This window comes from Sipha flava, unplaced genomic scaffold (assembly GCF_003268045.1).
Source record: "Sipha flava isolate LNK unplaced genomic scaffold, YSA_version1 35a_pilon_pilon, whole genome shotgun sequence".
NCBI classification, from domain to species: Eukaryota; Metazoa; Arthropoda; class Insecta; order Hemiptera; family Aphididae; genus Sipha; species Sipha flava.
This window is the reverse complement of record NW_020273058.1, coordinates 1,802,888-1,830,041: the sequence shown is the minus strand read 5'-3', so window position 1 is coordinate 1,830,041 and position 27,154 is coordinate 1,802,888. Positions and strand designations below refer to the sequence as shown.

The window sequence follows — 27,154 nt, the reverse complement described above, 5'->3', positions numbered from 1 at the left end:
ATGTAAGTCTACGATTAAAATCACCTGGTACCAAATTTTGTACTAAATCAGGCTTATATTGGTGTAATTTATTTTTTTTCAAAATTATATTAACTTTTTTATAAGAAATTCCAATTTCGTTACTTAAATGCCTTTCTGAAGATCGAGGATTTAATTGAACGTATGCTTATACCTGCAATTTGTCGTGTTCGTTTACCTCTCCAATCAACTTCTATCGTTTTATTTAGAACGTCTTTGTTTTTTGTTGATTATTACCTTGTCTTGTAGGTAGCTCACTACTATTTCTGAAAGACGATTCAATTCGGACCAGGTAATTGTGAGGAGGGTGATATCGTTCAGGATATCGTTCTGCATAAAGTCTAGCGGCTATTCTCTAAATATTCTTTACATATGTAAAATATGCTAAAAATATGATTTTTTTTAAATTAAATAGTTTATAGATTTGTACACAAGTTAAAATAATAATTATGAATTGTCCTATATTAAATTTCATAATTTACATTTACTATTAAATTGCACCTCATGTTATAAATAATAAATATAATCAAACTTGAAAATCAACCGTAAACTTAAGAATATGCATTTACCTATTATTTATATGCATAATTTTTTTGGTAAATTATTTTAACTCAGCATTTAAACAAATAATACATATTCGGGTCCGGGGTAATTATGTGATGGGTTGGGTTCTGCCCAATGACAAATGTTTTATATTATCACTGATGTGGTCCAGTCCAGTCTTTTTTGTTTACTGGTCAATAATTGATAATATTTATCTATTATATTATAATAAACAAACTTTAAAATAAAATATACTACATTATTCATATTGAATTAAATTAATTTAATATTATGTTAAAGATACAGCAGATGGTAAGTAGCATTAATAAGAACATATTTTTTCAAAGTTTTTTAACACTGAAAAAAACATAGTCACATCCATGTTGTAAAAGTCGATGTATGGATTCATCGAAAATTGATGTTTAAATAATTTTGCCCATCTCTAATTCGTACCAACCAGTGGCGTGGTGAACATCTTTCAAACCCTATGCAAATTATTTATACAATGACCCATCTACTATCCCCTCCCCAACCATCAACCCACCAAACTATATATAATTTTCTGTATGCTAATCTTGAATTTTTGTTATAAGAAGATTTCCTTATATGTAAATGTACAATTAGAAATTAGATTTTATAATGCATTAATTATATTTAAAATTCAACACATAAAAACTAATATAGGTTTATAGTAATATCATTAATTATTTTGCAGTATCACATAAATATAAATTGATTTATTTATTTATTTAAATAAAAGAGCTCTTTCTAGCATTTGAGAAGATTTACCCATTCTATTCAATGTTTCTTCTAAATTAAGTGAAATATAAAATATAAATAATTAATATAAAAATTAAATATAAAATATCTTTTTCGCAAGATAAAAGCATTAATGATTTCAATCTGTTTCGACCGATGATTGTTCTTAGTCTATTCTTTATTATCTTTACCTCAGTAAATAAAAAAAAAATCAAGTATTTTAAGAGTGTAAATATTACTTTAAAATAATTAACTATTAGGTACCTGAGTAATAATATACATATATTATAACAAATATATAATGATGATTAAGAGTTATTTTGATATAATGATTTATAACTAGTAAATACCAATATAATAATAATGATATAATACTATAATATTGTGTACTAAAGTGTAATATGTATAATTATGATTTATATAAAATCAATAATTAAAATAACATATATTATAATGTTAAAAATAGGTTAATATTTATTTTAAAAGATACAAACAATAATTGAATATATACAATTTAGTTCTATCTTACCTCAAAAAACACTCGTTCCGCAGAAGCAGAAGATGCAGAAATGGTACATATAGCTTTAAAAGCTAAATATACATTAGGAAACGAAACCATTAAACTATAACCACTCATCATTTGGACCATTCGAGAAGCAAAATCAAATTGTTTATTATTTGTATGAAAAACTTCTATATCTACACTTTCATTACCAATCTCAATATTCTCATTAATATTGTTTGACTATTGAGCAAAGATTTTAGATAATTCCGGATTAGTAACACCAACTTCCAAAGATTCAAAATTTGCCAAATATTCAGATTGTAAATTGCTTACATTTATCTCAGGAAGCCATTTATGAAGTTCTAAAAATGTGTTTGGAGGAAGAAATGAGTCTTTTGCGGCATCTTTAATACGAGCATATGATAGTCAACCGAGATCTATTAATATACCTCGACTGGATTGAAAACGACTGTCTAATGTACCAATTATTTTATCCAGAGTATAGAAATATACATTTATTTTAAATTTGTTAAGAATATTAGTGGGGGCTTCATCTCTGCAATTTTCACCAAACAATTTTGTTTTCCTCCTTAAATCGTTCTTCTTTTAAACTAGTTTCTTCTAACTTATGCAATGTAGAAAATGATTTGGCTTTATCCCTTATGTTATTAAACATATCTTCAGTTCTTAATTTTTTCATTCGATCTTGTGCACTATCAACTAAATGTAATACTTCTACAAAGTCCATGGTTGATGATTGTAGGTAATTTGAGAGTGGAGTGGTAATATCAAATACTTTTTTCATAAATATAATTATAGCAATAAATTTGAATGAAGCAATGTTTGGAAAAAGACCCTTTGCTTGGAATGCTGTGCTAGTATCAGGTGACTTAGACAGGTTTTCTAAAGTTTCTAAAACAGCCAAGTGTTTAAGATAAACTCTATTAACTCTATGATCGTGTAAGATCCAACGAGTGGTGGACAAATTTTTCATTCTTTGTACTCTATTAAGGTACAAAAATAGCTGAGCTTCAACAAAGTCTGCTGTTCGTTTCCTAGCCGATATGAATGTAGTCAAAGCTTAGATATTAGAAATAAAAATTTTAATAACTACGTTAGATTCACAAACATCGACAACCACTAGATTACTAGAATATATGCGCAAAACAGCAAATATATACAGCCTGTTGATTCTGTAATTGAATATGGAATCTTAAACCTTGGTATTCCCCTTGCATTGTACTTGTACCATAATATGCGAGCGATGAGTTCTTTTTTCCATTCTAATTGGTATTTTGCACATATATCAGAAAATAAATTAAATAAAACTTTTGCACGTATATCAGAAAATAAATTAAATAAAATTTTGCCTGAAGCATCTCTAGCTACTTCTAATGCAACTAAATGCTCTTGAATAGTTCCATAATAAGTTACAAATTTAACAACAAATGCCAATTGCTCTAGCTTAAACAAACTAACTATAATCGTGGCACTATATAGTTATAGTACTCTATAGCTAGCTACCACAGCAGTCCGCAGAGATTAAGGACCTAAATAAAAGTACAATTTCAAAGAGCCAAGGGGTAACCCCCAGAACATTTCTAGGGCTAAGCAATTGCATTAGGTAAACGTCCTTCACCACGCCACTGGTACCAACTATTGATATATATTTATAAATAAAATGATTGATACTTATGTTATAGGTTTCATATATGTTGAGCCCCACACATTTAATTACTAAATAAATACTATTAATTATCTTATATTATAAATACAAATGTTAAATAAAATAGTTACTCACAAAATTGTATCATCTGATTTACGAATAACTGCAAACCCAACACCAGTTTTGGCAAGTCTTACATTAAAATCTGATAGTTTAATGGTATTATTATTATTTTGTTTCGATTTTTCTTTGAATTCATGGATTTTTGGATATGGTGGCTTGTAACGTTTGTGATGCACATCATCAATCTATAATATTTTACATAATCCATAATAATTAGGATTTAGGTTTGAAATCATATTTTTAATTTTTTTGTATTACTTATTACATTTTTAAGTATTTGAGAATTTTAATTAGAATTTTATAATAAGACCCATTTAAAATAGTTAATCATGAATTCTGCATATCATCAGTTTTAATAAATTTTATCTCTATAGTTAAGTTTTTTTTACATCTATTCCCATCAGCGATTTAGATTCGGTCCGGTCACAATCCGGCCAACATCAGTCATGTAATCCAATGTTTTGGTATACTATTGGTCGCGATTATGTCACGACCGGCCGATGCGATCAAGAACCCCATGGTTATGAACTTTATGATAGTATTTATAAAATGTAGTGTCATTGTTTATTTACTGGTAATATAGTGTTCGATATTATTTTTCCACCTGACAAATCCGGACCAATAGGTGTACCAAAAACCGTCTTCTTCGTTTAATTTCTATTAATTCCTCATCTTCGTCAAGAATTAATGCAATTATCATTAAAGTACGTGTTGAAAACGCTGCGTATCTCATTAGAACAACAACGCCTGGTAGTAACTATGGAACTAACAAGATTTGATTGTCTGTGACCGATAATGTGGATTGAACTTTATACTGTAATGTATTAGTCAACATAGTTATAGTTGTTCGGCTCTGGCGATATATAGCAATCAGTCACACCCATATTAAAAGATAAAACACGATTAAGTCGTTCCCGTTCAGATAGTTATATTTTTAAAAAACAGTTTACCGACAACTATGACCTATGCGTTATCATTCGCTAAACCCAAAGTTAGATAAATAGAAACTAAATAAAGAATTCGCTAAATAAAATAATTAAGTTCTACCAAATTTTAATACTTAATTTATTATTAATTTACTATTAATGTATATAAATATGTAATAATGTATATAAATGTAATAAATTATTTTAATTTCCGTACATTTGGTTAAATAAACAAAATTATCTCGAAAAATAGTTATACACTTATAGTATAGTTATATAACTTATGTTATAGTAATATTGCAACAATTTATAAATATTTAGTAATTTTTCAAAATTTTACATTTATTTTCTCGGCATTACTTATCATTTTTAACAAATATAAATAAATAGTATAATAATATTAAATGCAGAAAATAATGAAACCCATTATAATTTTTTATTTAATCTGAATCTTAAATTAAAAATACAGATATCAATATTATTTATACTAGCGATTCTTAACCAGTAGTCCACGGCTCCCTAGGGGTCCATGGCAGCCTAAACACATAACATACATACGTCAATTCGTGACATTATTGCATTATTACAATATTAATGGATTACTACTATTTTCTTTCATGAATAATATATTTTATTATTAAAGTGATAGATTTTATCTTTATTACGATATTTAAAAACTTGTGTCTCAAGTGAAATGCCAACCATCACATTAAATAAATAAAAATCAAATTTTAAGAATATTTAAAAAAAAATGATAACTAAAACAATAAAATTTAAATTAAATTAATAATTAAGTGTAATAAAAATAATTATAATTTTGGTTTTGATAACATAAGATAATTTGTAAAAAAAATGTTTTCGAGAAAGAATTGTTAAAGGCGATTTCTAAAAATCTTTCATTAAGGATTCGTGAGCTACAAAAGATTAAGAACCGTTGGTTTAAATCTTAAATAATAATTTAATGTGCAATTTTTGATAGTCCAAATTGTGTACATTATTAATACTTAAAGTGAACATACGTCCTGTTTTCGTATTTTTGTCCCATTACCCCTAGGAAATTTTCGGGACACTAAAATATCTCGTTTTCAGAAAGTAGTAAAATATAAAGATAGTACATTTAAACTTGTTAATGAATTATTGTTTCTATTATATTTAACTATTATGTGTGCATGTGATACTGTATTACTGAATGGTTGACGTTGAACGGCATCGAAACTTTTTGGTTTATTCATACATCTATATACATCAGGGACGCCCGGATGGTGGGGCCAGTGGGGGCCATTGCCCCCCCCCCCTGAGATTTTCGCGTCCCTTACAAAATTGGAAGTTATTTTACATAAAGCTGATCTTGGGTATTCAGTGACTATTCGACAATCCTAGTATCTAACAAGTATCTAACATTTTTTTTAATCAACAAATGATGATTCAATTAATTTATTTGCTTCAAACAAAAGGAGATTGTCATTACTTTTTGAATAAAATAATAAAATATGATGCGAATTCAATCAAATAAAGTTGTTTTTTGTTTAAACTTTATTATATTTTTTCTTATAAATATTAAAACTAATAACTAATAATGTAATTTTATATAAACTTAAATGAGTTTTGATTTTTAAAAAATTATTAATGATAGTAATACAAAATATGAGTAGATGAAATATGTAGCAGTAAACCTTCCTATAAGTATTTAGGTACTTACAATTTTTTTGCCCCCCCCCCTGAGCTACATCTGTATTTTTACTAATAAAATATAAAAACACCTATTGCACTGAACGATAAATGAGTATATATGTATACACGAATGTATTAACCTAATGTATTATAATATATAAACAACGCAATATCAGTGTTAACATAAAATTATTTTTCGTAGTTTATTATTACACTATAACAGTTTTTTTTTATTTAGAAGCTTTTTCTTAGATAAAAAAATTGTTTATAATAAAAATGAATAACTTATCAATAAGTATAATTAAATATTTAAATTGTTTTTCTTTTTTTGAAACCCCAATAGTACGTAATTATTTTAATAATTATTAAATAAAAAAAATCTGCTTATAATCAAAATTATAAAGATTTTACTGTCCCGTTTTGATTAGAAAAATATATGGTCATATATTTATATAATTACATTTATTTAACATTGTGAAACAATTAAATAAGAAAATGTGAAATGTTAAAAACATATTTTGCATAAATAGTAAATATTTTATTTGAGGTATTTTAAGATTTTATTACATTATTTCAGTAATAAACTGTAAACTATATTTTAAAAATACAAACAAAAATAAAAAAATGGTAAGAATGCACGATTGAGTGAGATACGGGGATGATTTGATAGTATTACTATATTATTCTTTGAAAACAATGCATTGTACTATAACCCCCAAAAATACGATTCTGAGTGAGAGCGGTCGGGAAGTTCAGCTTAGATATTTAAATATGTTTGGTGTAGTAGAAGAACCAAATTTCTTTATAAAGTAGTTTGAACTTTTAATGTTCTAACATTTACACATAGAAAATTCATCGAAAATTTTATGAATTGTTTTTTACAAAATTGTATCGGATTTTCGAAATTCTTATCGTTTTGTCAAAGTTTCATGTCAACGATTATAAGAATTTTTTTTTTAATTTAATTTCAATTTTTCTATAAAAAGTTGTAGTATCAGTAGTAGATATATATGAAGAACCTTGTATAGAATTTTAAAGACTTTTTGTCAAACCAAAGTAATTTTATCTACATTTACGAAAAAAACTAAGAAAACATGAACATTTAAATTTCCTAAAAACGGCCTCAAAAAAAAAAAAATCTTTTGAAAATTATATATTCTATAACAAATGATATACATATATAGTATATAAGTTTATGAGAATTCAATGAACATTTCAAATCGTTATGATCACTATACTTTTAAACAAAAATTTAATATATAGTTTTTCGTCTATTTTAAGAAAACTATTGGAAAATCCGTAAAGTTATTTCTTTGAAAATACATACTAGAAAACATTTTCAATCAGAAGTCTCTTGCAATAGAGGTAAATGGAGAAATTCTTCTGGTCTATATCGTTAACACATAAATAAAAAAAAATAGTGTGCGACAAATATGTAATTAATAGTAGAGAGAGTTCAATATCGATTAGAATTTAAGTTCTTACAATAATTTGTTATATCTTTTAAATTATTCAGCAATATTATATCTATTAAAAAAAAAAAATAATGTGTTTATATTTTAATAATATTTTATACATTTCAAATTCTGGAACCATATATATACCGTTCCAGAATTAGAAATGTCAACTATGCTAAAAACTAACTGTTACTAATTATACTATACTATTTAAACTATACTTACTGTAATTCGTAATCGTTGTGGAGTTTCGAAAACAATATCTAAACGCAACATTTTAATATTTTTCTTATAATTATTATAAGTCATTGCAGTTAAATTATAAAATGCTATTTTCCCTGTATTGGTTTCCGATACATTGATTACATTGTAATTATTGTAACATTCTGAGTAATAACACCATGGCCATTGCGTATCCGTTTGGTTTTCAGGTGTCCAGCAACAGTTAATTTGTTCGCAAATGATTTGATCAGACTTATTTTTCGGCAAGCAATCAAACTTCAATTCATTCGGCAATGAATTACAAGAAAACATAGTAATTTGTAGTACAAATAATGCGTGCAATATGAATAATATATGTATAAATAACACAAACAACTTGCTAATACAATCATTTTGCAAATACATGTTAACTTGATAATATAAAGTATATCTATTGATTAATGAACGAAATACAATTTAAAATATTTTAATAATTTAGTAAATATATATTATAGAACCCTGAGCAGACTTAGTACCTATTAGTTATAAAATGCCGGTTTAAAAGCCACAAAAATACTATAGATATAATAAATAATATACATTTCAAATGAAATAATTTTATGAACTTTAACCGAGGTTTTATAATTACATTTTCACTTTGTTTTAAATATTATTGAATTATTTATAGATAAGCAAGGAGTTATAACCATTGATTATAAATAATTTTTATAATCAATAGTACAACGTACAACATTTTGTTATTGCAATATTGGATTGGAACCTAAAAGGGATAAAATCCAGACAATTTCTTATATGATAGTGTGACAATGTTAAAAGCGAATACCACAAGGCCGTAGCCAGGGGGGCTAGGGATCAGAACCCTCTACATTTTTTCTTGCAATAAAATCGAATAAATTCAGATGCCTATAACATTTTAAATTTTAAGTTCGCTAGTTAACAAAACATATTTATACCCTAGATCCCCCACCAAAATCTTTTGCGCTAATCATAGCCTTTTAGTGTGGTATTTTATTATCTAACACCGCATTTGCGGCGCAGAACTAAGTAAAAAAAAAAAGAAACCAGCGCGCGACGACTGTATATTATACAAGAGAACTAACTTGTATTTAACCTATGTTATTTTACGAAAATCATGTCGGCTACCCTATAGCTTGAACTAATAAGCCAATTGACTCGAAACTTTTACGAATAGCTCAGTTTGGTGTGTAGATGATTCTGTGAAAATTTCAAGTTTATCGGAGTATTATTGCCTTAATTATATGCTAAAGTATTGGTATAATTATTAAAAAAAATGCTATTTTTTTCGACAATTCCACAATGTATGTGCTTGTACTGGCCGCCCATTTTTCCTCTTCCACGCATTGGTTGCAATCATTCGTTGCATAATCCGTCATCACGGCACCACAGAATAAATGAAATCAGAATGGTTACTTCTTAATGTAAACAAAATTCAGCCGCCATATTTATGGAGTAATAATTTCTTATCACACTAAAATATCGGAATATCGTTATTGGAATAATGATTGTTCGTGGCATCATAATTTTCATCAGTCATATTCGGAGCAAATGAAATTTGTAGTACCTAATTTATTCGGGGTAGTACTATATTCGAAGAAATAACTTTTCTTGGCTATGGTGTTACCCCAATAATCATTTATAAAATAAGTTATCTTTTCGTCGAAAGTCGAACATTTCCGCAGATTTACCATTATATTTATATTATACCATTATTATATTTATACTCGCCAACAACATTATATCAGAAAGTTTTGCTAATGATCGCTATTAATATGTTGAATGGAAATTATGATTTATGAATAAGTGATGATGTAGTTTAAATGTAAATAAATATAATATGTTGTATTAAATTTTTGTTACAAGAAAAAATTAATTGAAAAAAAATTAAAAACGCAATTTATACATAGTTTAATTTTTAAATAAATACTAAGAACCTAATCTTGATATTTTTGGAGAGGTAATGACCTAACCCCCCCCCTTGGATCAGCGCCAGTAAATTCGGGCCGTTAACATATTATCAACCCTTTGTGTGCGTGGCATTAATAAGTATTGCTTCTCATTACGATAGTTAAACTATGATATATAATATATTGTTATGTACACCCGTGTGCTAACAATGTATGCATACTGATATTAATTGTATATTTCAGCACAACCCTCAACTTTGACCTTCAAGCCACTCGATTTTCTACAACCAATTTTCAAAATTGTATAACTCAAAAACTAATGATTTCAGTCAAATTTTTTTTTTTTCATAATCATTTTTAAAACTTCAGAATATCTAGATTTTTAAAAAAAAAAGATAAAAAAATAAGTGTGTAGTAATGTAACAAAGTTCTTTTCTTTTTAATAAAATTGTTTTACGTATAATATAGAATACAAAAAATGTGGTTATGAAACGTAAAATTGGTAATTAAATGGTTCAAATAATTTTTTTAAGCTAAGTAAAATACATTTAAAAATTGATAAAGTTATGGGTGAAAACTAGGGAGCTAATACCATCTCCTACTGTGCCTATGATTTTCAGGGTATAATAAAATGTCATCAATTATACACACAGATGTACTTCAAAATGTAATAAATTATTATAACCACACTCAATATTAACAACAAATAGATTGATAGATTTTAAAATTTTATTTAAAATAGCAATAATTTAAATAAATCCAAGAATAAGAACATTTTTAAAAAAATAATGACAACATTTGATAAATACAAATAAAAATTTAATTATTTGAAATTTCAGTCCATGATATATTGAAAAACATGTTCAAGTCCAAGTCTAAAGCTGAAAAGTATAGGGCCTGTAAAAATAAAAAATATTAATAACATCAATCGTATTAAATATTTATTATCATTACAATTGATTTAAACTAAGTATGGCAACCCTACGAATTTAAAAACTTTTATCACAACAATCTTATTTATATAAATTATAATTAAACTTTAGAAAAAAAAATGTAATAAAACTATTATGAATATAATTTAATAATATTTTAATATTCTTAATTACATAATATAAATACATAAACACAAATATATACAGAATGGTATATTAATAACTGTATACTAATATTGTAACACACAACCCTAATTTTAAGCGTTGTTAAAATATTAGTAAATTAATCATATTTAATTTGAATTTGAGAATTAAACAATATGTAAAATACTAATTATTATTTTTTAATTATTAGAATTATGAAAACTTACTTTTTCAGTTGTATTATAAAAAAAATTATTGTGTATGTTACCATTCACTAAAATATTGTTAGGTTCATTTTGAATACCCATGATTGTAATATGCTGTAGAATAATTGTTTCATCTGAATAATTATTTGTGATAATTTTATTTGATAATGTTGTATTATAAAGCTTAAAATGGATTTCGTTGTAAAACCCATTTTCCCATACATCTTGAACACAAAATTATTATTAAAATATAAAATAAGAGATGTAACACATTAATTATTTACTTAATGAATTGCCATCATCCCAAAACAAATACCCAAATGCTTCTTTATTTTTATCAGGAGCTACCAGCAAGCCAAATGGATTTTTACGGCTATAATTTAAATAATAGTTATAACAAACTAGGATTAATATATTTTTATGCTAACCAAAACTTAAAATTGAACTTGCATAAATTAACTAAGACTTTGCAATTTAAGTAATAAAAGGATACCTTGATGTAGTAGTAGTAGCTGGATCTTGAATTGGTAAAATATAACCGCCACGTATTGCAAGTGGAATTGTATCTTTAGGGGCATTGACAGTAAAAATGGATCCATTACTTACTGTCATATATTTAGAATAGTAATCATACCATATATCATTTGGTAAATATAAATCTAAATCCACTTGATTCTAATTTTATAAAAGTTAAAATAGGAATATTATTTAATCATTCTCATAATAAACTTATTAAAATTGTTAAAATGAAAAATGGAATCAACCAATTAATATAATAAAATTATCTTAAACCAACGTGATCACATTAAGCAGAATTTTGTTCATAAAAAAAACTGTAAATATCAACAGTATTGAAAAATATTATGTATATCATTTTGAAGTTCAATTTTTATTAACTTACCTCTTTCAAAACTGGTGAAATTAGTAGAGCAGATCCCCATAAAAACTGTGTATCAATAGCATAAGTACTGATATCAGATGGGTATCTAAATAAATTGAAGTTAATATTTACATTATTCGACAATCATTAATTTGATAGCAAATATATACACACTCAAAAAATAGAGAACGTGCAACTGTTTCGCCATAAATATGTGATCTCCAAAATAGTGAATACAAGTATGGAAGTAAGGAATACCGAATTAACAATGCTTTTTTAGCTGATTCTGTAACAAGTGGTCCTAAAGCAACTGGATCTTGATCCTGTCATAAACAATTGTAATGAAATGAGATAAAGTGCATATTTATTAAAAATAAAACTCACAAAATTCTCATTTGAATTATGATTTCTTGAAAATGGATAAAATGCACCTAATTGACTCCAACGTGAACAAAGTTCAACAGTGGTATTTTTATTAAAACCGCATATATCAGCACCAACAAGTGGAATACCAAACATATTGAAGACAATAATATCTGGAATCAAATCGAATACAATAATTCAACAAGAAACTAAAATATTGTTTATTACCAGTAATTGATTGTTTCATATCATCCCAAGTTGAATATATATCACCAGTCCAATGGCCAGCAAAGTGTCCTAAACCAGCAAAACTTGATCTTGATATCACAAAAGGTCTTGCATTTTGAATAACTGACAATGCACTAAAATTATACTCAGCAATTATTTTTTGTAATAAAAATAAATTCTTTATTAAATCTTACAATTGAGTTGTTATTGCTTCAGAAAATCCATAAATATTATGTATGTTATAATGAACTCCAGCATACTGCTCAGCAGACATGCAAATAGTTTTATAATTTAACTTTCCTCCATCAACATTGGGAATATATTGGGGATTTTCCCAATTATTAGAATGATTAAACTTGCAGCCTTCCCAATCACCATTTACAAAATTTGATGGTTCGTTCATGTCCTAGAATTGTAACAAAAAAATAAGTTAAGAAAGGGCATTTGTGAGTATTCCTAATTTCTGGTTTTCAAACATATTTTAATCAATTGTTTAAAATACTAAAATAAAATATGGAATTATGGTTCATTAATAAACCATAATTCTATATTCATATAAAATATAATTAGGTAACTTGCGTATGTTTATATACAAAATTATAAATTAATATAAAGAAATATTAATTTGTAAATAAATTATTATTATATTTTAGTACCTATTTTTAATATTGGCTAATATAATAATAGTTTAAAATATTAATATCAACAATTATCAACATGTGATTTAAATATTTGTTTGGAAATATAATGCTAGTAGCTCTACACTCTCGCCAAGGCAACATGAGGCAGCACAAGCACGAGAGTGTAGTCAGCTCATTTCTGTCATCTTGTCTCGTCTCGCCTTGCCTTGTGCACGCTCTTTTCGGTGTCTGCTTTTTGATCTAAAGTCAAAGACCACAAGACATGAGGCGGGGCTTACTAACTACATTCTCACTCTGACTCAATGACCAGTATGATGATATTGTCGATCCAACAACCGTTTTGTCTTTTTCATGTTTTGGTCTTTACATGATTTTTTTTTGTTTTAATAATAAATTAATAATTAAAATGTCTGACTGGAATAACGAAGAATCAATAGAATTTATGGAGCTTTATCAGTCTCAACCTGATTTATGGGATCTAAAGCATTGTTGGCATAAGGATCAAGTCAAAGTGAACGATGCTTGGAACACAATTAGTAATATATTAAAGAAACCAATTGATGAACTAAAAAATAAAAAAATTCCATCATGGTGATGTGGATACTTCAGGAAAAAAAAAGTCTCGACAACTGAATAAAACAAGAATGTAGATGGTTGCCTCGTTCAACCTTGTGATAGGCATACTCGAGAGAATGTAGAATAGCGTAAAAATAAAGAACTATAATTTTAAATGAATAATTTAAAACAAAATACAATTTTACTTACAATCCATAAACCATCAAAAGGAAGAATTTTATGATAGAAGGATACTTGATCTATCCAGTAATCAATTGACATAGGATTAGTAAAATCTGGAAACACAGTACCCCCATTCAGGTTCCAAACCTAGAAAGTATAATTGTAAAAAATATTGTATGTTACAACAAATTTATTAAAATAAAATATCTTACTTGGCCTTCAAGTGGAAGACCAGAGGAATTTTTAATGAAAAGTCCTTTTTTTAAACCATCATCATAAGGTGGATAAGTTCCTTTAGGTTCACGAGATGATATTCCTGGATCCAATATAACTACATGATGCATACCAATCTTTAAAAATAGAAAGAGAGTAAATAACTAAACCAAATTAATAAAAGAAATATTACTACCTCATGTAAAAAGTTTATATATTTAGGAAGTTCTATAAAATCATCACTTAAAGTAAAATCATTTCTATTTTTCATATAATCAATATCATTCCAATGAGTATCCTACAAATAAAAAAACATTAAAAGTATATGTTAGGAAGTAAAAATTCAATATTAAAACTTACCCAAGGGATTCCTGCACTAACAGTTCTATTATATACATGAAGAAGTTCTTTTAACGTTTGTCCGAATCTAAAAAATCAATTAATCACTTAATTTCAATTTTTTAAATTATTAAAAAAATACCTACCGACATAAATGGAAGCCTAATGTCCAATAAGAAGGTAAAAATGGATTACCAATTATTTCTGTATATTGAGATACAACATCAGAAGGAGTTGGTCCCATAAAGTAATATAAATCTAATATACCACCAATGGTTCGATAAGTGATGGCTGGCATTGGTTGTAATATAATATCTAAAAATAAACATAAAATTATAAAAATATAATAGGTTTAAATAATAAATAACAAAATATTGAATAGAGAGACTACAATAAAAATGTATATAATTATAAAATATAAAAATAGCAAAACAATTACTTGTTTTTGTCAATTTTTTAGATATAATTAAATAGTATATGGGTATATAATTTATCTATTAACAAACTGAAATAAAAAGCAGTAGCCATTAAATAACTTAGAATATTATAAACATTTAAATTTATTTTTTATAAAATATACTAAATTACAAAAGTAAAAACTAGAATTAAATTTAAAAAAAAAAAAACTATACAACAAATATTACAGTATTAACATAATTATCATACTGTTTTGAATAAACTAATGTGTGACCTAAATAAAATATGTAAGGGCTATGTGTTATAAAGTACTGATATATCCAGTACCATTCCAACGATTAATCAGTGATTAAGAATTTAAAGTTCACTCCAGGTTTAAAATACATACTTAATATTTAGAAAACTATTTTGGTATTTTAATATTTCATACTTATACAAATTATGTAATTTTGGTCCAATACCAAATATTTAGAACTACGGATAAATATAAAAATATTTAACCCATAAATCAAATATTATTATTTTACATTTTACGGTTTACAATCAAACATGGTACATTTATGTATTTTAATTATTTCATACCCATTGCATTACTATTGAATAAAAACACTCCATGGCTTTTTCCTGATTTTTCTAATATTAAATAAAATGGATGTGAACCATATCCATTAATCTGAATAAATAATATAAATTATTAAATTAAATTTTAAACTAAACAATAATAAGCTTACACCATTTGCTGGAGGATTATCATGATTAAAGAAGGTATATGTTTTCCAATTCATGTCAAGCATAAGATTAGATCTATGCTCACCTAAACCATACATATATTTGGTCGGCAATAATGCTGATAGTTGTATAAATTGATCAGAGTAAATAAAACCTCCAATATTTCGACTATCGAATCTAAAATATAAACATTTTATTAATTTATTTTTTAAATAATTATATAATGAGTAAAATTTTCAATTTACATACATAGTTACATTATCACTTTTTCTTATAATTGCAAATCCAACTTTATTTTCAGCTAATTCAATGATATAATCTGATACTAAAGGTACATTAATATTTGATTTATCTAATTTCAATACTGGTACTTCTGGGAATGGTGGCTCATAGCGTTTATTTACAGGATCGTAAATCTAAACAAATAAAATTAAAATAAATTTTAAAAAATAATATGCTAAAAATTATATTTATATATTACCTTAATGCGTAATCGTTGAGCTGTTTGGAAAAAAACTTTCATGCATAATACTTTTATATCATTTATATAATTAGTATTTGATGTTAAATTGAAATATGATACTATTTCATTTCTCGATTTGGTAACATTAATAACTTTGTAATTAGTATAATTAGAAGGATAATAACACCACGGTATTTGAGAATTTGGAGTACTGGGCGACCAACAACAATTTCTTTCTTCACAACTATTTTGATTAACCTTGCCTCTTGGAAAACAATCAAATTTATAATCATCTGATACAACTGAGCAGTAATTAATAAATGAACTATTGTAAATATAAATTTGCTCTTTTGGACGATAATTTAAAATTTCAATGTATGATGAGTTGTTCTTATTATATTTCAAAAATAGACATAATAAAGTAGCTACCAACAAAATAATACTTAGCAGCAAAAAAATTATATTCATACATTTTGTTGATTTTAGTACTGTATTTTTATGCAAAATTGGAGTTTTCACATTTGACTTTATATCACATTTATATTTCAGTTTCATTTTGAGGCAATGATTGTTGTAAAATAAAATTTCACTATATAATAAACACTTTTATTTACATATACATATTTAACATATATATTTGCCTTCCAAGTTCAAACTGAAAAACATTGAAAAGTTCATCTGGTTTAATAATTTGCGCAGTACATGAGATTTTGATTAGATAAAAATAATTATATTATTACTGTTAATATGCCCTTACTTATTTTATTTAAAAATGAGAACTGTTTGTTGTCTGTACTTTGTAACTTAATACCTTTAATTTATGATCAACGGAGCAAAAAATACAAACACTCTACAACTTTCGTACAGTGAATTTATAAAATTCTAATTATTTGGATAACGGATAACTGGAGGAATAAAATGAAAAAAATTCAAAACCTTCAAAACAATATTATTTATTATGATAATTATCACAGTAAACATATAAAATATAGCTACCATGAATTATAAACCATAGTTATCAATAAGATAACAAACCCTCAATCATAGATAAAAAATTCTTAAATACCAAAACGTTTAAAATTTAAACGTTTTTGGGAGTCTTTGCCATGGGCAGTAGCGTATCTAGAATTTTTTTTTTGGGGGGTTATAAAAAATGTGACATTAATTTTTTTTTGAATTTTGTATTTTTATTATAATCAATAGACAATAACCCCTCTAACCCCTCCTGGATACGCCACTGGCCAGAGGCGTATTTAGACTTACTTCTAGGAGGGGAGGGCGACTTAAATTTTTTCTTTAATTCAGACTCGAAATTAACAAGTAAAATTGTTGGTAATATTTAAAGCAGGTGAATCCTTAATATTTGTAGTTTTTTCAATCTAATGCCGAATCCACTTAGAATGGACTGTGTAGTTCTTTTTTAATACCTATCTGTGTTTTGAAAGTTTCGTTTATGTTTTATTTGATTTTTTCACTAAGTATGGACCAGGGCTTAAATCAAAATAATATATATTGTTAACCGTTATGAGATATTTAACCGTTATGAGTAGAGCTGAGATTTCGTTGCACTTTGCATTTTTTTTCTGAAGCTTTCTGTACGATGCTCGCTTTGTTACAAATATGTTTTACGTATTTTTAAATAAGAATAAGAAATTTTATTTTCCATTTTTTTCACAATTTTTGATTTTAATGTCATTTTCCTCATTTTCTAGGGAATTTTAAGGGTTTAGAAGTCATTTTTGGTATTTTTGAATTTAAAATTAAAGGTTATAGATTTTAGATTTTTTCTTTCGACGGATTAGCGTTATTGTATAAGGTGTGCAATGAAAAAATTGCTACTGAAAAACGTTTTCATACAACAACATATATTAAGAAACACACATATAAATGGAGTTCAACAAAGAGTTAATTAAATTAATTTTAATTTAATTAATTGAAGAACAAAAAAAAAAAATATGTCACATAGTTTTATTGCCAATACATCATGTCATACAAATAGGTTAGAATACTTTTTAGATTTAACTCGTGCCTTTCTTTCATGTAATATTCCGTTAAGTAAGCTCGATAATTTTAAGTTACGTTCATTTTTGGAAAATATTTTAAACAGACAAGAAGGTACACAAAATTAATTTTCGGATGATCTTACAGCGAGTGACTTTACGTACTTTAAATACTCACCTATAATTCAATAGATGTAACCATCCGTCCAACTACAGAGGATGTCAGATTCATAAGCAACTGCAAAAACAACGCTACAAACCAACATATCTACCTCCCCTCAAAATGTAAGCCCCTCCGAAACACAAGCTAGCACTCAGACGACACTCCGACCCTCTCCACCCTTAGGCCCTCACCCACAAAGATCTTACTCTCAAGCAACCTCTGGCATAAAACAAGACTCCTCACACCCTAATATAAATCAACAAACCCATATTAACTCAATTTTTACTTACAACTTCATATCAGAATTTAGGTCCCTAATAACCCCACTTATACGAGGTCTGACAATAAAGTAATGAGACTAATTGAAAAAATCACATATACTTAAAAATGAGGGCACATCGATATGGTCCCCTTCAATATATTCTCCTTGGACAGCTACACATTGAGTCCAACGATTTTTCCAGTTTTCATAAGATTTCTAGAAGTCATTAACTGGAAGCTCCTGTAGTACCCTCGTCACAGACGTTTGTATGTCTTTTACCGAATCAAAATGTGTTCCTTTTACGACTTATTTGATTCGGGGAACAGAAAAAACTCACACGGAGACATATCCGGGGAATATGGTGGCTGGGGCAATACTATAATATTTTTTGAGGTAAAAAATTGCGTCACACTGAAAGCACGATGACAAGGCGCATTGTCATGGTGAAGGATCCATCTGTTTGTGATGTCTGGACGGACTCTAACGATTCTTTTTTCGCAACCATTCGAGTACTTCGATATAGAACTGTTGATTAACGGTCTGACCAGGTGGCAAAAATTCCTTATGCACCAACCCATTGCTGCCAAAAGGAAATCATCATTATTTTGACTTTTGATTTGCTCATTCTTGCTTTTTTTGGTCTTGCTGAGCCAGGAGACAGCCATTGTTGGCTCTGTCGCTTTGTTTCTGGATCATACTGAAAGAACCAACTCTTGTTTCCAGTAACTACACGTTCCAAAAGTTTTGAATCATTTTCTAGCTGTTCAAGACAGACCTAAGCGACAGTCATTCGCACATGTTTTTGTTCCTCTGAAAGATTTTTTGGAACCATTTTTGCACAAAGCTTTTTCATGCTCAAATCTTCAATCAAAATCTTTCTAACTGTTTCACGGTTAATGTTTAACTCATTAGACAACATTCGAATAGTCAACCACCCAACTTGACTCACAAGTGCCCGCACCCGTTGAACGTTGTTGTCAGTTCGAACTTCAACTGCCCTTCCACTTCGCGGCTCATCTCCGACGCTTTCACGACCATTTTTAAATTCTTTGTGCCACCGAAATACCTGTACACGACTCATGGCTTCATCACCGAAAACTTTAACTATTTTATCAAATGTTTCCTTTGCAGATTTGCCGAGTTTAACACAAAATTTTATCGCATACCGGTGCTCGATATTACGTCGTTCCATTTTCGTGACACTCACCCGTACACTAACATAAATGAAACGATACTAACGGTGAAATAATAACTATACAGATATTCCAAATACATTTATAAATAGATTTAAATTTAGAGATTAAGGACCCGAAGTTTCAGATTCGCAGTGCTGCCACAAACACGGCGAAAAAATCAGTCTCATTACTTTATTGTCAGACCTCGTATCTCTCCTTACTACTGTTATTACACGTCTTGAAAATAACAATGGTGTTGATCTGATAAATTTACATCAGTTATAAATTTTATCGTTAATGGACTGTATGAAATTAAGGAATAAAATATAAAATATAAATAATTAATTTGATGTTTATTAATAAGTCTTTTATTTTAAGTGCGGAGTCGGCACCTTTACAATTTAGAATACTTTTCCCGACTGAATATAATAAAATCAAAGGCCCGTCGGTACACTAGACCGGTTAGGCCGGTAATGATAACGACGCGGAACACAATCGATATCTATAGGTAACAAATGGTAAATAACTCTTTCACATCAAACTCTCATATTATTCTCTTTTGAAACTCCAATGTCATTCTAAATCACGTAAATGAATTAATAGTCGAGTTACACGAGAAAAGAATAGACATAGCTCCTTAATCCGAATCCCATCTTACCGAACGCTCCAAATTAAACATACCTAGCTATCACCTAACCACATCTCATCACCCAGATGGTATTGCACATGCTGGCTCTGCAATACTAGTTCGAACTTCTATACACTTCAACTCTATTCCAAATACAACCGAAAACTATTTACAAACTTGCACAATCTCTATAAACTTAAACCACATTCCAATAACAATAGCCGCGGTCTATTGCCCTCCTAGACACAACATAACAACACAGCAGTTCAAACAGTTTCTCACTTCGCTTGGCTACAACTTCATTGTTGCGGAGATTGTAATGCGAAACATCCTCATTATGGTTGCCGAACAAGCACCCCCCCGTGGTAATAAACTATTATTGCTCATCTCTCCCGAACAATACCAAGTGTACTCTCCTTCACTCCCAACTTACTGGCCTACATCTCCAAACAAATGTCCAGATATACTTGATTTCAAAAGCTCCAAATCACCTTTTTCACCACGTAGAAAACTTCAATGATTTACACTCCAACCACTCAGTTGTACTAACCACCAATTCCTCACCTCCGATCAGCTCCAACAACCCTTATTTAGTAAATAAAACCACTGACTGGGTGAAGTTCAACGATTTTCTCCTAAAAACCACTAAATTTGATATACAATTAAAATCTCCAGACGATATCGAAGACGTCATAACAAATCTAACAACGTCTATTCAGTTTGCTGCATGGAATTCTACCACCCCAACTACAAACATCCAAAAACCCTTTCAATTAAACTCACCCACATATATACGTTAACTAATAACTGAAAAACGACGTTAGATCGCTATGGCAAGCCAATATATTCATCAGATAAAACACGTCTTAATACGCTAACAGAACATTTAAAGAGGTTACTAGCTAAATTTAGAAAGGACTCATTACAAACTTAAGAATCTCTCTCTATCCAGGACAGCTCAATCTGGAAAACTACAAAAAAAAAAGTGCTTAGAGACAAACCTTGTTTCCCTCATCTTAAAAATCCTGATAGCTCATGGGCCATTAATGATTCAAAAAAAAGGCGAACTCTTCCAAAACCATTTAACCGAAGTTTTTAAACCACACACCAATATAGAAAATCAACTTATATCTAATGACGTTACAAACTACTTTCTATCACCGCTACAAATGTCCCTACCACCAAAAGCCTTTTCACCAGCCAAAGTCAAACATTGCATATCAACCTTTCTCAAAAAAAAAAAAATCTCCTGGCTTCGATCTCATAACATATGAGGTCGAAAGACACCTACCGAGGAAAACTCTAGTTCTTCTTACATATATTTTAAATGCCATATTCTATCTCTCACACTTCCCACTTCAGTCGAAATTTTCTATTATAGTAGTAATTCCAAAACCTGGAAAACCCCCAGATTCCTCAACTTCTTACAGACCTATAAGTCTTTTTCCTTTTTTTTTCAAAAGTTCTGGAAAAACTAATCCTCAAAAGATTAACTCTAATAATATTTAATTCAAGAATTATTCCAAATACACAATTTGGGTTCCGTAATTTTCATTCCACTATCCACCAAATCAATTGCATAACGGACACAATCACAGCTTCGCTGGAAATAAAAAAAACAATATTGTACCGCAGTCTTTCTTGACGTCGCGCATTCATTCGACCGGATGTGACATGCCGACCTTCTCTATAAACTTAAAAAGATTTTACTACCTTCGTTTTACTTAATTTTCCAATCGTACCTCACTGAACGTCAATTCGCTGTTCGATATCGCACAAGTTTATCATACTTATCCACAATCAACGCTGGAGTTCCACAAGGAGAGATAGCTGCCCCTCTTCTTTTTAACATATTCATTGCTGACCAACCGACCTCATTAAACACCTTAGTAGCTGAATACGCTGACGACAAAGCCATTCTTTCCGTTCACGAAAATCCTCTCATGGCTTCTGAAAATCTCCAATCCCACCTTTATGAACTAGGATCTTGGTACAAAAACTGGAAAGTTAAAATTAACGAAATAAAATCATGGCATATTACCTTTACACTCAAACATGGAATCTGCCCACCAATAACATTAAATAATATTATAATACCAACCTCGAATACAACAAAATACCTTGGAGTACACTTTGATAAAATCTGAACTGGTCACACCATATCCACTGTACACAATTTAAAGTAAACGCCCGTCTACGCTTACTTAGATAAATCCTGCATTCAAAGTCGAAACTTACTCTTCACACAAAACTTCTTCTTTCTCTATAAGATCCTCCTAAAACATATATGGACATATGGCATTCAGATTTGAGTATTTGCTAAAAAATCAAACTTGAATAAAATCCAAATATCTCAAAATAAAATCTTCCGTCTAATTACTAATGCTCCATTCTATGTAACAAATCAAACATTACATTCCGACCTAAAAATGAAAAAAATCGAACAAACTGCTACAAATTATTACTCTCGATACCACAACTCTTTAAAAAATTATCCGAACATCCTCACAACATATTTGACTTTACCTATCCCTGGAAACCCTCTCAAAAGAATGAAAAGAAAATGGTGCCATGACCTTCTCTTAATTAATCCCATGCTTGTATAATATAACACCCTAAGGAGTGACGTCGATGAGTTGCTTCTTCAAATCAAATTCAATGTCTGTTTTTTCTATTTTATCATTTACACTTATTGTAATCAAATTGTATAGATTGTGAAACGCAAATAAAAAAATAAAAAAAATAAAAATTTTTTTGAGTATCCCGTAAATTAGAAATGTTACAAGATTTTATGAGCAATTTAGCGTTTTGCGTTATTTAAATTATTGTAAAATTTGAAACGTATTCAAATGAAATATTTAGCAATCAATACTATATAAAATAACATTACATATTTTAAATATTATATTATATATATTACCTTTAACCAGTGGTGTATTAGTAAATATATTTGTGGGTATGCACACTAAAAATATATGGATATTAATCCTAAAATAAATTTTCTTGCTTCACTCGACAATTGTTTTTTCTCGATACGTTCGAAAAAATTTAACTAATCCTTTATAACTACATGTTTATAACTTCTATTAAGACTATAAAATATAACATCACAATATAAATATTTGCACCGCGTCATAAATCGCACGGTACAAATTTAATAACCATGGGCTGAAATGTTCACACTCCATACTATTTTATTCAATGTTATTCACTACAGTTAAAAAAATACATTTAACACAGTGTACATTGTTATCTTTAACAAATAAATATTTGAATCAATTTCATACTTCATAATGTTTTTCGATGAACTATTAAATTATTATTATTATTTTTTTTTTTGTTTTCTAGTTATTTTAGAAGCGTATACCTGTAAAATAATATTTTACATTAGGTATACGCCGAAAATCGAAAATCTGTTGATGTGTATTCGCCATATACTCTCGAATACGTACCAATAGCCCCTGCCTTTAACGATGTTTTCTTTTTTGTAAATCTCATAACTCATAACTTATAAATAAAGCAATCATATTTATTGTATAACAACAATAAAATGCATATACGACGTAAAATATGTAATTATTGTCAATTTATAACTTATGTATGGTGTATTACTGTAGAATAGATAAATCTATTCTGTGGTAATACTACTAATGTTTCATGAATGTTCACCGAAATTATTTTTGATAAGCCATACGGATTCCGCGCCAATATCCGATGAATTTTCAGAAAGCATATTTATAAATTATAATTGGTAATGTTTATTTATATATTAAAAGTTGATAAATTTATAGCTGTTTTAAATATCCTTTTTATATGTATTTTATTTAGATTACCTACTAATTTAATTCAATTTTTTAAAAATAACTATGTTTCAATCGTTAACAGTGGTTGAATTGGAAAAAAAAAATAAAGGTGGACTCTAAATGTAGCTGAACAATTAGCGTTCCAAAGCAAATTAATCTAAAAAAAAAACCGTGGGGGACTTAGTCCCCCCCCTTAATGCATCTACAATATAAATAATTAAATATATCTAATGATTAACACAGATATCTATAACAAATAATAAACAATACTAATAGGTATTTATTTGTATTAATTCTATCAACACAGCAACACGTCTAGCAAATTTAAAATCTAAAATGTAAATATATAGCCACATGATAAAATTAATTAGTCAATTAACTTTCAATTTAAAATAATTCATGTATTTTACTGTTGCCTACAAAAAGTAAATATTAAATTTATAGATTATAAATGTTACTCTTTTATTAGTATATTATTTTTTTTTGTCAATATTAATTTTAATATTTGAAGTTTAATATTAGTGAAATAATTTATTTCATGCCGTCACATTATTTTTAGGACTAAGATTTGCTGAGAGTTAAATAATAATTATTTTTATCATAGGTATGTATATGTATTGCTTTAAAATGTATGACCAAAAAAATTAAAATGACCAAAAAAATTAATTTCTTAATATATTGTTGAATTGTAAATTTTAAATATTGTGTTTGTTTTTCGAATTGTGTATTATTAAATTTATTTAACTTTTCATGTATTTAACTATTTTAATTTAAATTTAGCAATATATAAAATTATTATAATAAAAATGTTATCGTTTTATCAATGTTATCACATTTTGATAGCTGGAAAAAAAGGGGCTAAATGTTGGCATTTACGGACACAAAAAATTTTAAATTATTTTATATATTATATTATTTTATATTTTGGTACATAAACTTCTCAATGTGCCAAATTTCTCATCAGAAGGTATATATATATATATATATATATAAGGACTCGAAACACAAAAACGTAACAATATAGACAACCGTTTTTATTGAATATATTTTCTGTGAACAACAAATACAGTTTTACGTAAACAGCGTGGTATTTAGTGGTGTATTATGGTGTACAATACTGTACATAATATGTATTCATGTTATAAAATATAATAAAACAAATGAAAGAAAGTATTTAGATGATGAAATTTATCCTTTATTATTAAAGTACTTGATTGATAATTGATTAATAATAAAACCATGAAAACTAGATATTTATATATATATATATATAACTAGTCTTCATGATTAAAACAATAAAACAATGAGCTTATTGATAATAAATTATATCCATATTAGAAATACGTCAACAATTTGAATTGGACCGATAAGGACACGACATTAAAAAGACGCGCAGTGGCGTTCTGGGTAACTTAACACACAACAGGGTCGAGGAAAGAATAAAAAAAGAAAAGAAAACCTCTTCAAATGAAGACATTGGCAACACAAAGCCTAACAAATTGCTTGGATATATTAACGTAAAGCATCAGAATTTTCAAAAAAATTTAAATGAGAAATATTTCATCCATGTTATGAATAACAAATACGCTATATTGATCCTTTTATTCTCGCACACGCTAAAGAAAAATAGTTAGAAATATTTAAAAATAAATAAATCGAAACGATATTCAAGTAAGGGTAAATAGAAACTATTAAACCTACAACAGACCTTAGTATTAAGTTGGTTAATGTCTTTTTATAATTAAAATAAATTGTTGTACCTAAATAAAGACTTCTACATTTAAATAATATTCCGCGGCACACGGATTAACAAACCGTAATGGAAACAATGATGAGACAGCTAATCTATGTACAATGTTATTTGTCATATTCTATTTCGGTTTGTTAAATCATTACATTCGTACAAATTACATTTTTTTATGATTACTGCCAAGAGTATATGAGTATTAATATTAATAACAAATAAATTAAAAAACTAAGCCTTTTTAAACGTACTTCTTTTATGGCGATTGACAAGTATTTATAAATATTATTTATTGTTATAAGACACAATTTTTTAATATTTAATTCATATTTCAAATAACAATACATTGTTATATCCTAATATGAGCTATAGCCTAATAATTTTAGTAAAAATCGTTTTAAACTTAAATGAGAGTGTATATAAACTATTACAACCTTAACAGACCACAGTATTCCATCGATTAATGCGTTAAAATAATTTTTTGTAAATAAAAAACATTTAAATTTAAATAATATTTTTTGGCGCCATACTGCGATGGGAGCAACGATGAGACAGATAATCTATGTCTAATATTACTTGTATTATTTAATTCACGTTTGTTAATTATTGTCATTCTTACAAATTATGTTTTTTATAATTCCTGCCCATTGTATATATTAATACTAATAAAATAAAAAAATAAATTATTATTTATTTTTCTTTAATGATCAAAGTATAATTAATTATTGAAATATTGTATTTGTTCTTTGTATTAGAGTAAACAGCCGAAATCTAGAAGCCGATCCAGAGTAAAACAAACTTACGAGTGACAACTTATCTACTTACTCCCAGGAATAACGGTAGGTCGTTTTTATTTTGAATAACAACTGTAATTATAACAAAATTGATTAAATTTATGTTTTTAAGCTTTGACTTAATTTTTTTATATTTAATCCATTAACTTATTAAACTTAAAATAATTAAGTATTCTCCGTTGTGTAAATAATATTTTTCCATTACATAAATCAATTTTTCTCCTTTCTATATTTAGTTAAATTATTAATATTCTAAATTTATAAATTAAATTTCAATTTATTTGAAATGGTATTTGTTTTTTATTATGAAATATATTTTCGTGTTTTAACTGCATGAGTAATCTCTTGACCCCTTTACATTTTTTCTTTTGTTATTAAAGTATTCATTTTTATTAACAATTTAAATATAATGTTTTTAATATATTTATTTATATTTTTTCAGTACATAATAATGTTTAAAATTATGACATAATTTAT

The 27,154-nt window shown here is 27.5% G+C and overlaps 3 protein-coding genes across 4 annotated transcripts in view; all 3 read right to left on the bottom strand.

Moving 5' to 3' along the window:
• The window catches only part of LOC112687676 (lysosomal alpha-glucosidase-like), a 28,915-nt gene extending 20,575 nt beyond the window's left edge, over positions 1-8,340 (bottom strand). Inside the window, exons 1-2 of one of the 2 annotated variants that reach the window (XM_025560529.1) lie at positions 7,894-8,340; positions 3,627-3,799 (exon numbers count right to left, since the gene is read on the bottom strand). In XM_025560529.1, the coding sequence (XP_025416314.1) occupies positions 3,627-3,799; positions 7,894-8,295 (575 nt within the window). In that variant the 5' untranslated portion in view covers positions 8,296-8,340. The remainder of the gene's footprint in view (positions 1-3,626; positions 3,800-7,893) is intronic. The other variant, XM_025560530.1, reaches the window with a different exon arrangement.
• Positions 8,341-10,592: 2,252 nt separating this feature from the next.
• LOC112687705 (lysosomal alpha-glucosidase-like) lies at positions 10,593-17,057 on the bottom strand. The gene is made up of 19 exons (XM_025560576.1): positions 16,866-17,057; positions 16,127-16,763; positions 15,895-16,061; positions 15,648-15,822; positions 15,499-15,589; positions 14,646-14,814; positions 14,521-14,587; positions 14,357-14,458; positions 14,160-14,297; positions 13,975-14,094; positions 12,763-12,974; positions 12,569-12,702; positions 12,362-12,513; positions 12,152-12,300; positions 11,999-12,083; positions 11,591-11,772; positions 11,382-11,470; positions 11,119-11,321; positions 10,593-10,712 (listed from the first exon to the last, which is right to left on the bottom strand). The coding sequence occupies exons 2-19, from the start codon at positions 16,661-16,663 to the stop codon at positions 10,635-10,637; spliced, it is 2,850 nt and encodes a 949-aa protein (XP_025416361.1). The 5' UTR covers positions 16,664-16,763; positions 16,866-17,057; the 3' UTR covers positions 10,593-10,634.
• Positions 17,058-19,095: 2,038 nt separating this feature from the next.
• On the bottom strand, positions 19,096-19,725 carry LOC112687600 (protein GVQW3-like). Its single transcript, XM_025560392.1, has 2 exons — positions 19,363-19,725; positions 19,096-19,308 (listed from the first exon to the last, which is right to left on the bottom strand). Exons 1-2 carry the CDS (start codon positions 19,723-19,725, stop codon positions 19,096-19,098), a joined length of 576 nt encoding a protein of 191 aa, XP_025416177.1.
• Between the last annotated feature and the right edge of the window lie 7,429 nt (positions 19,726-27,154).

Bases quoted from the DNA above. Each gene is read 5' to 3' on its own strand.
- LOC112687705 (XM_025560576.1), bottom strand. From the start codon at position 16,663: ATGAAACTGAAATATAAATGTGATATAAAGTCAAATGTGAAAACTCCA. The intron at 12,514-12,568 runs GTAATAAACAAT...ATTTGATTCCAG, and splicing joins TATGAAACAATCAATTACTG to ATATTATTGTCTTCAATATG. The intron at 11,773-11,998 runs GTAAGTTAATAA...TTATAAAATTAG, and splicing joins TTTCACCAGTTTTGAAAGAG to AATCAAGTGGATTTAGATTT.
- LOC112687600 (XM_025560392.1), bottom strand. From the start codon at position 19,725: ATGGAACGACGTAATATCGAGCACCGGTATGCGATAAAATTTTGTGTT. The intron at 19,309-19,362 runs GTTCCAAAAAAT...ACTGTCGCTTAG, and splicing joins AAAAGCTTTGTGCAAAAATG to GTCTGTCTTGAACAGCTAGA.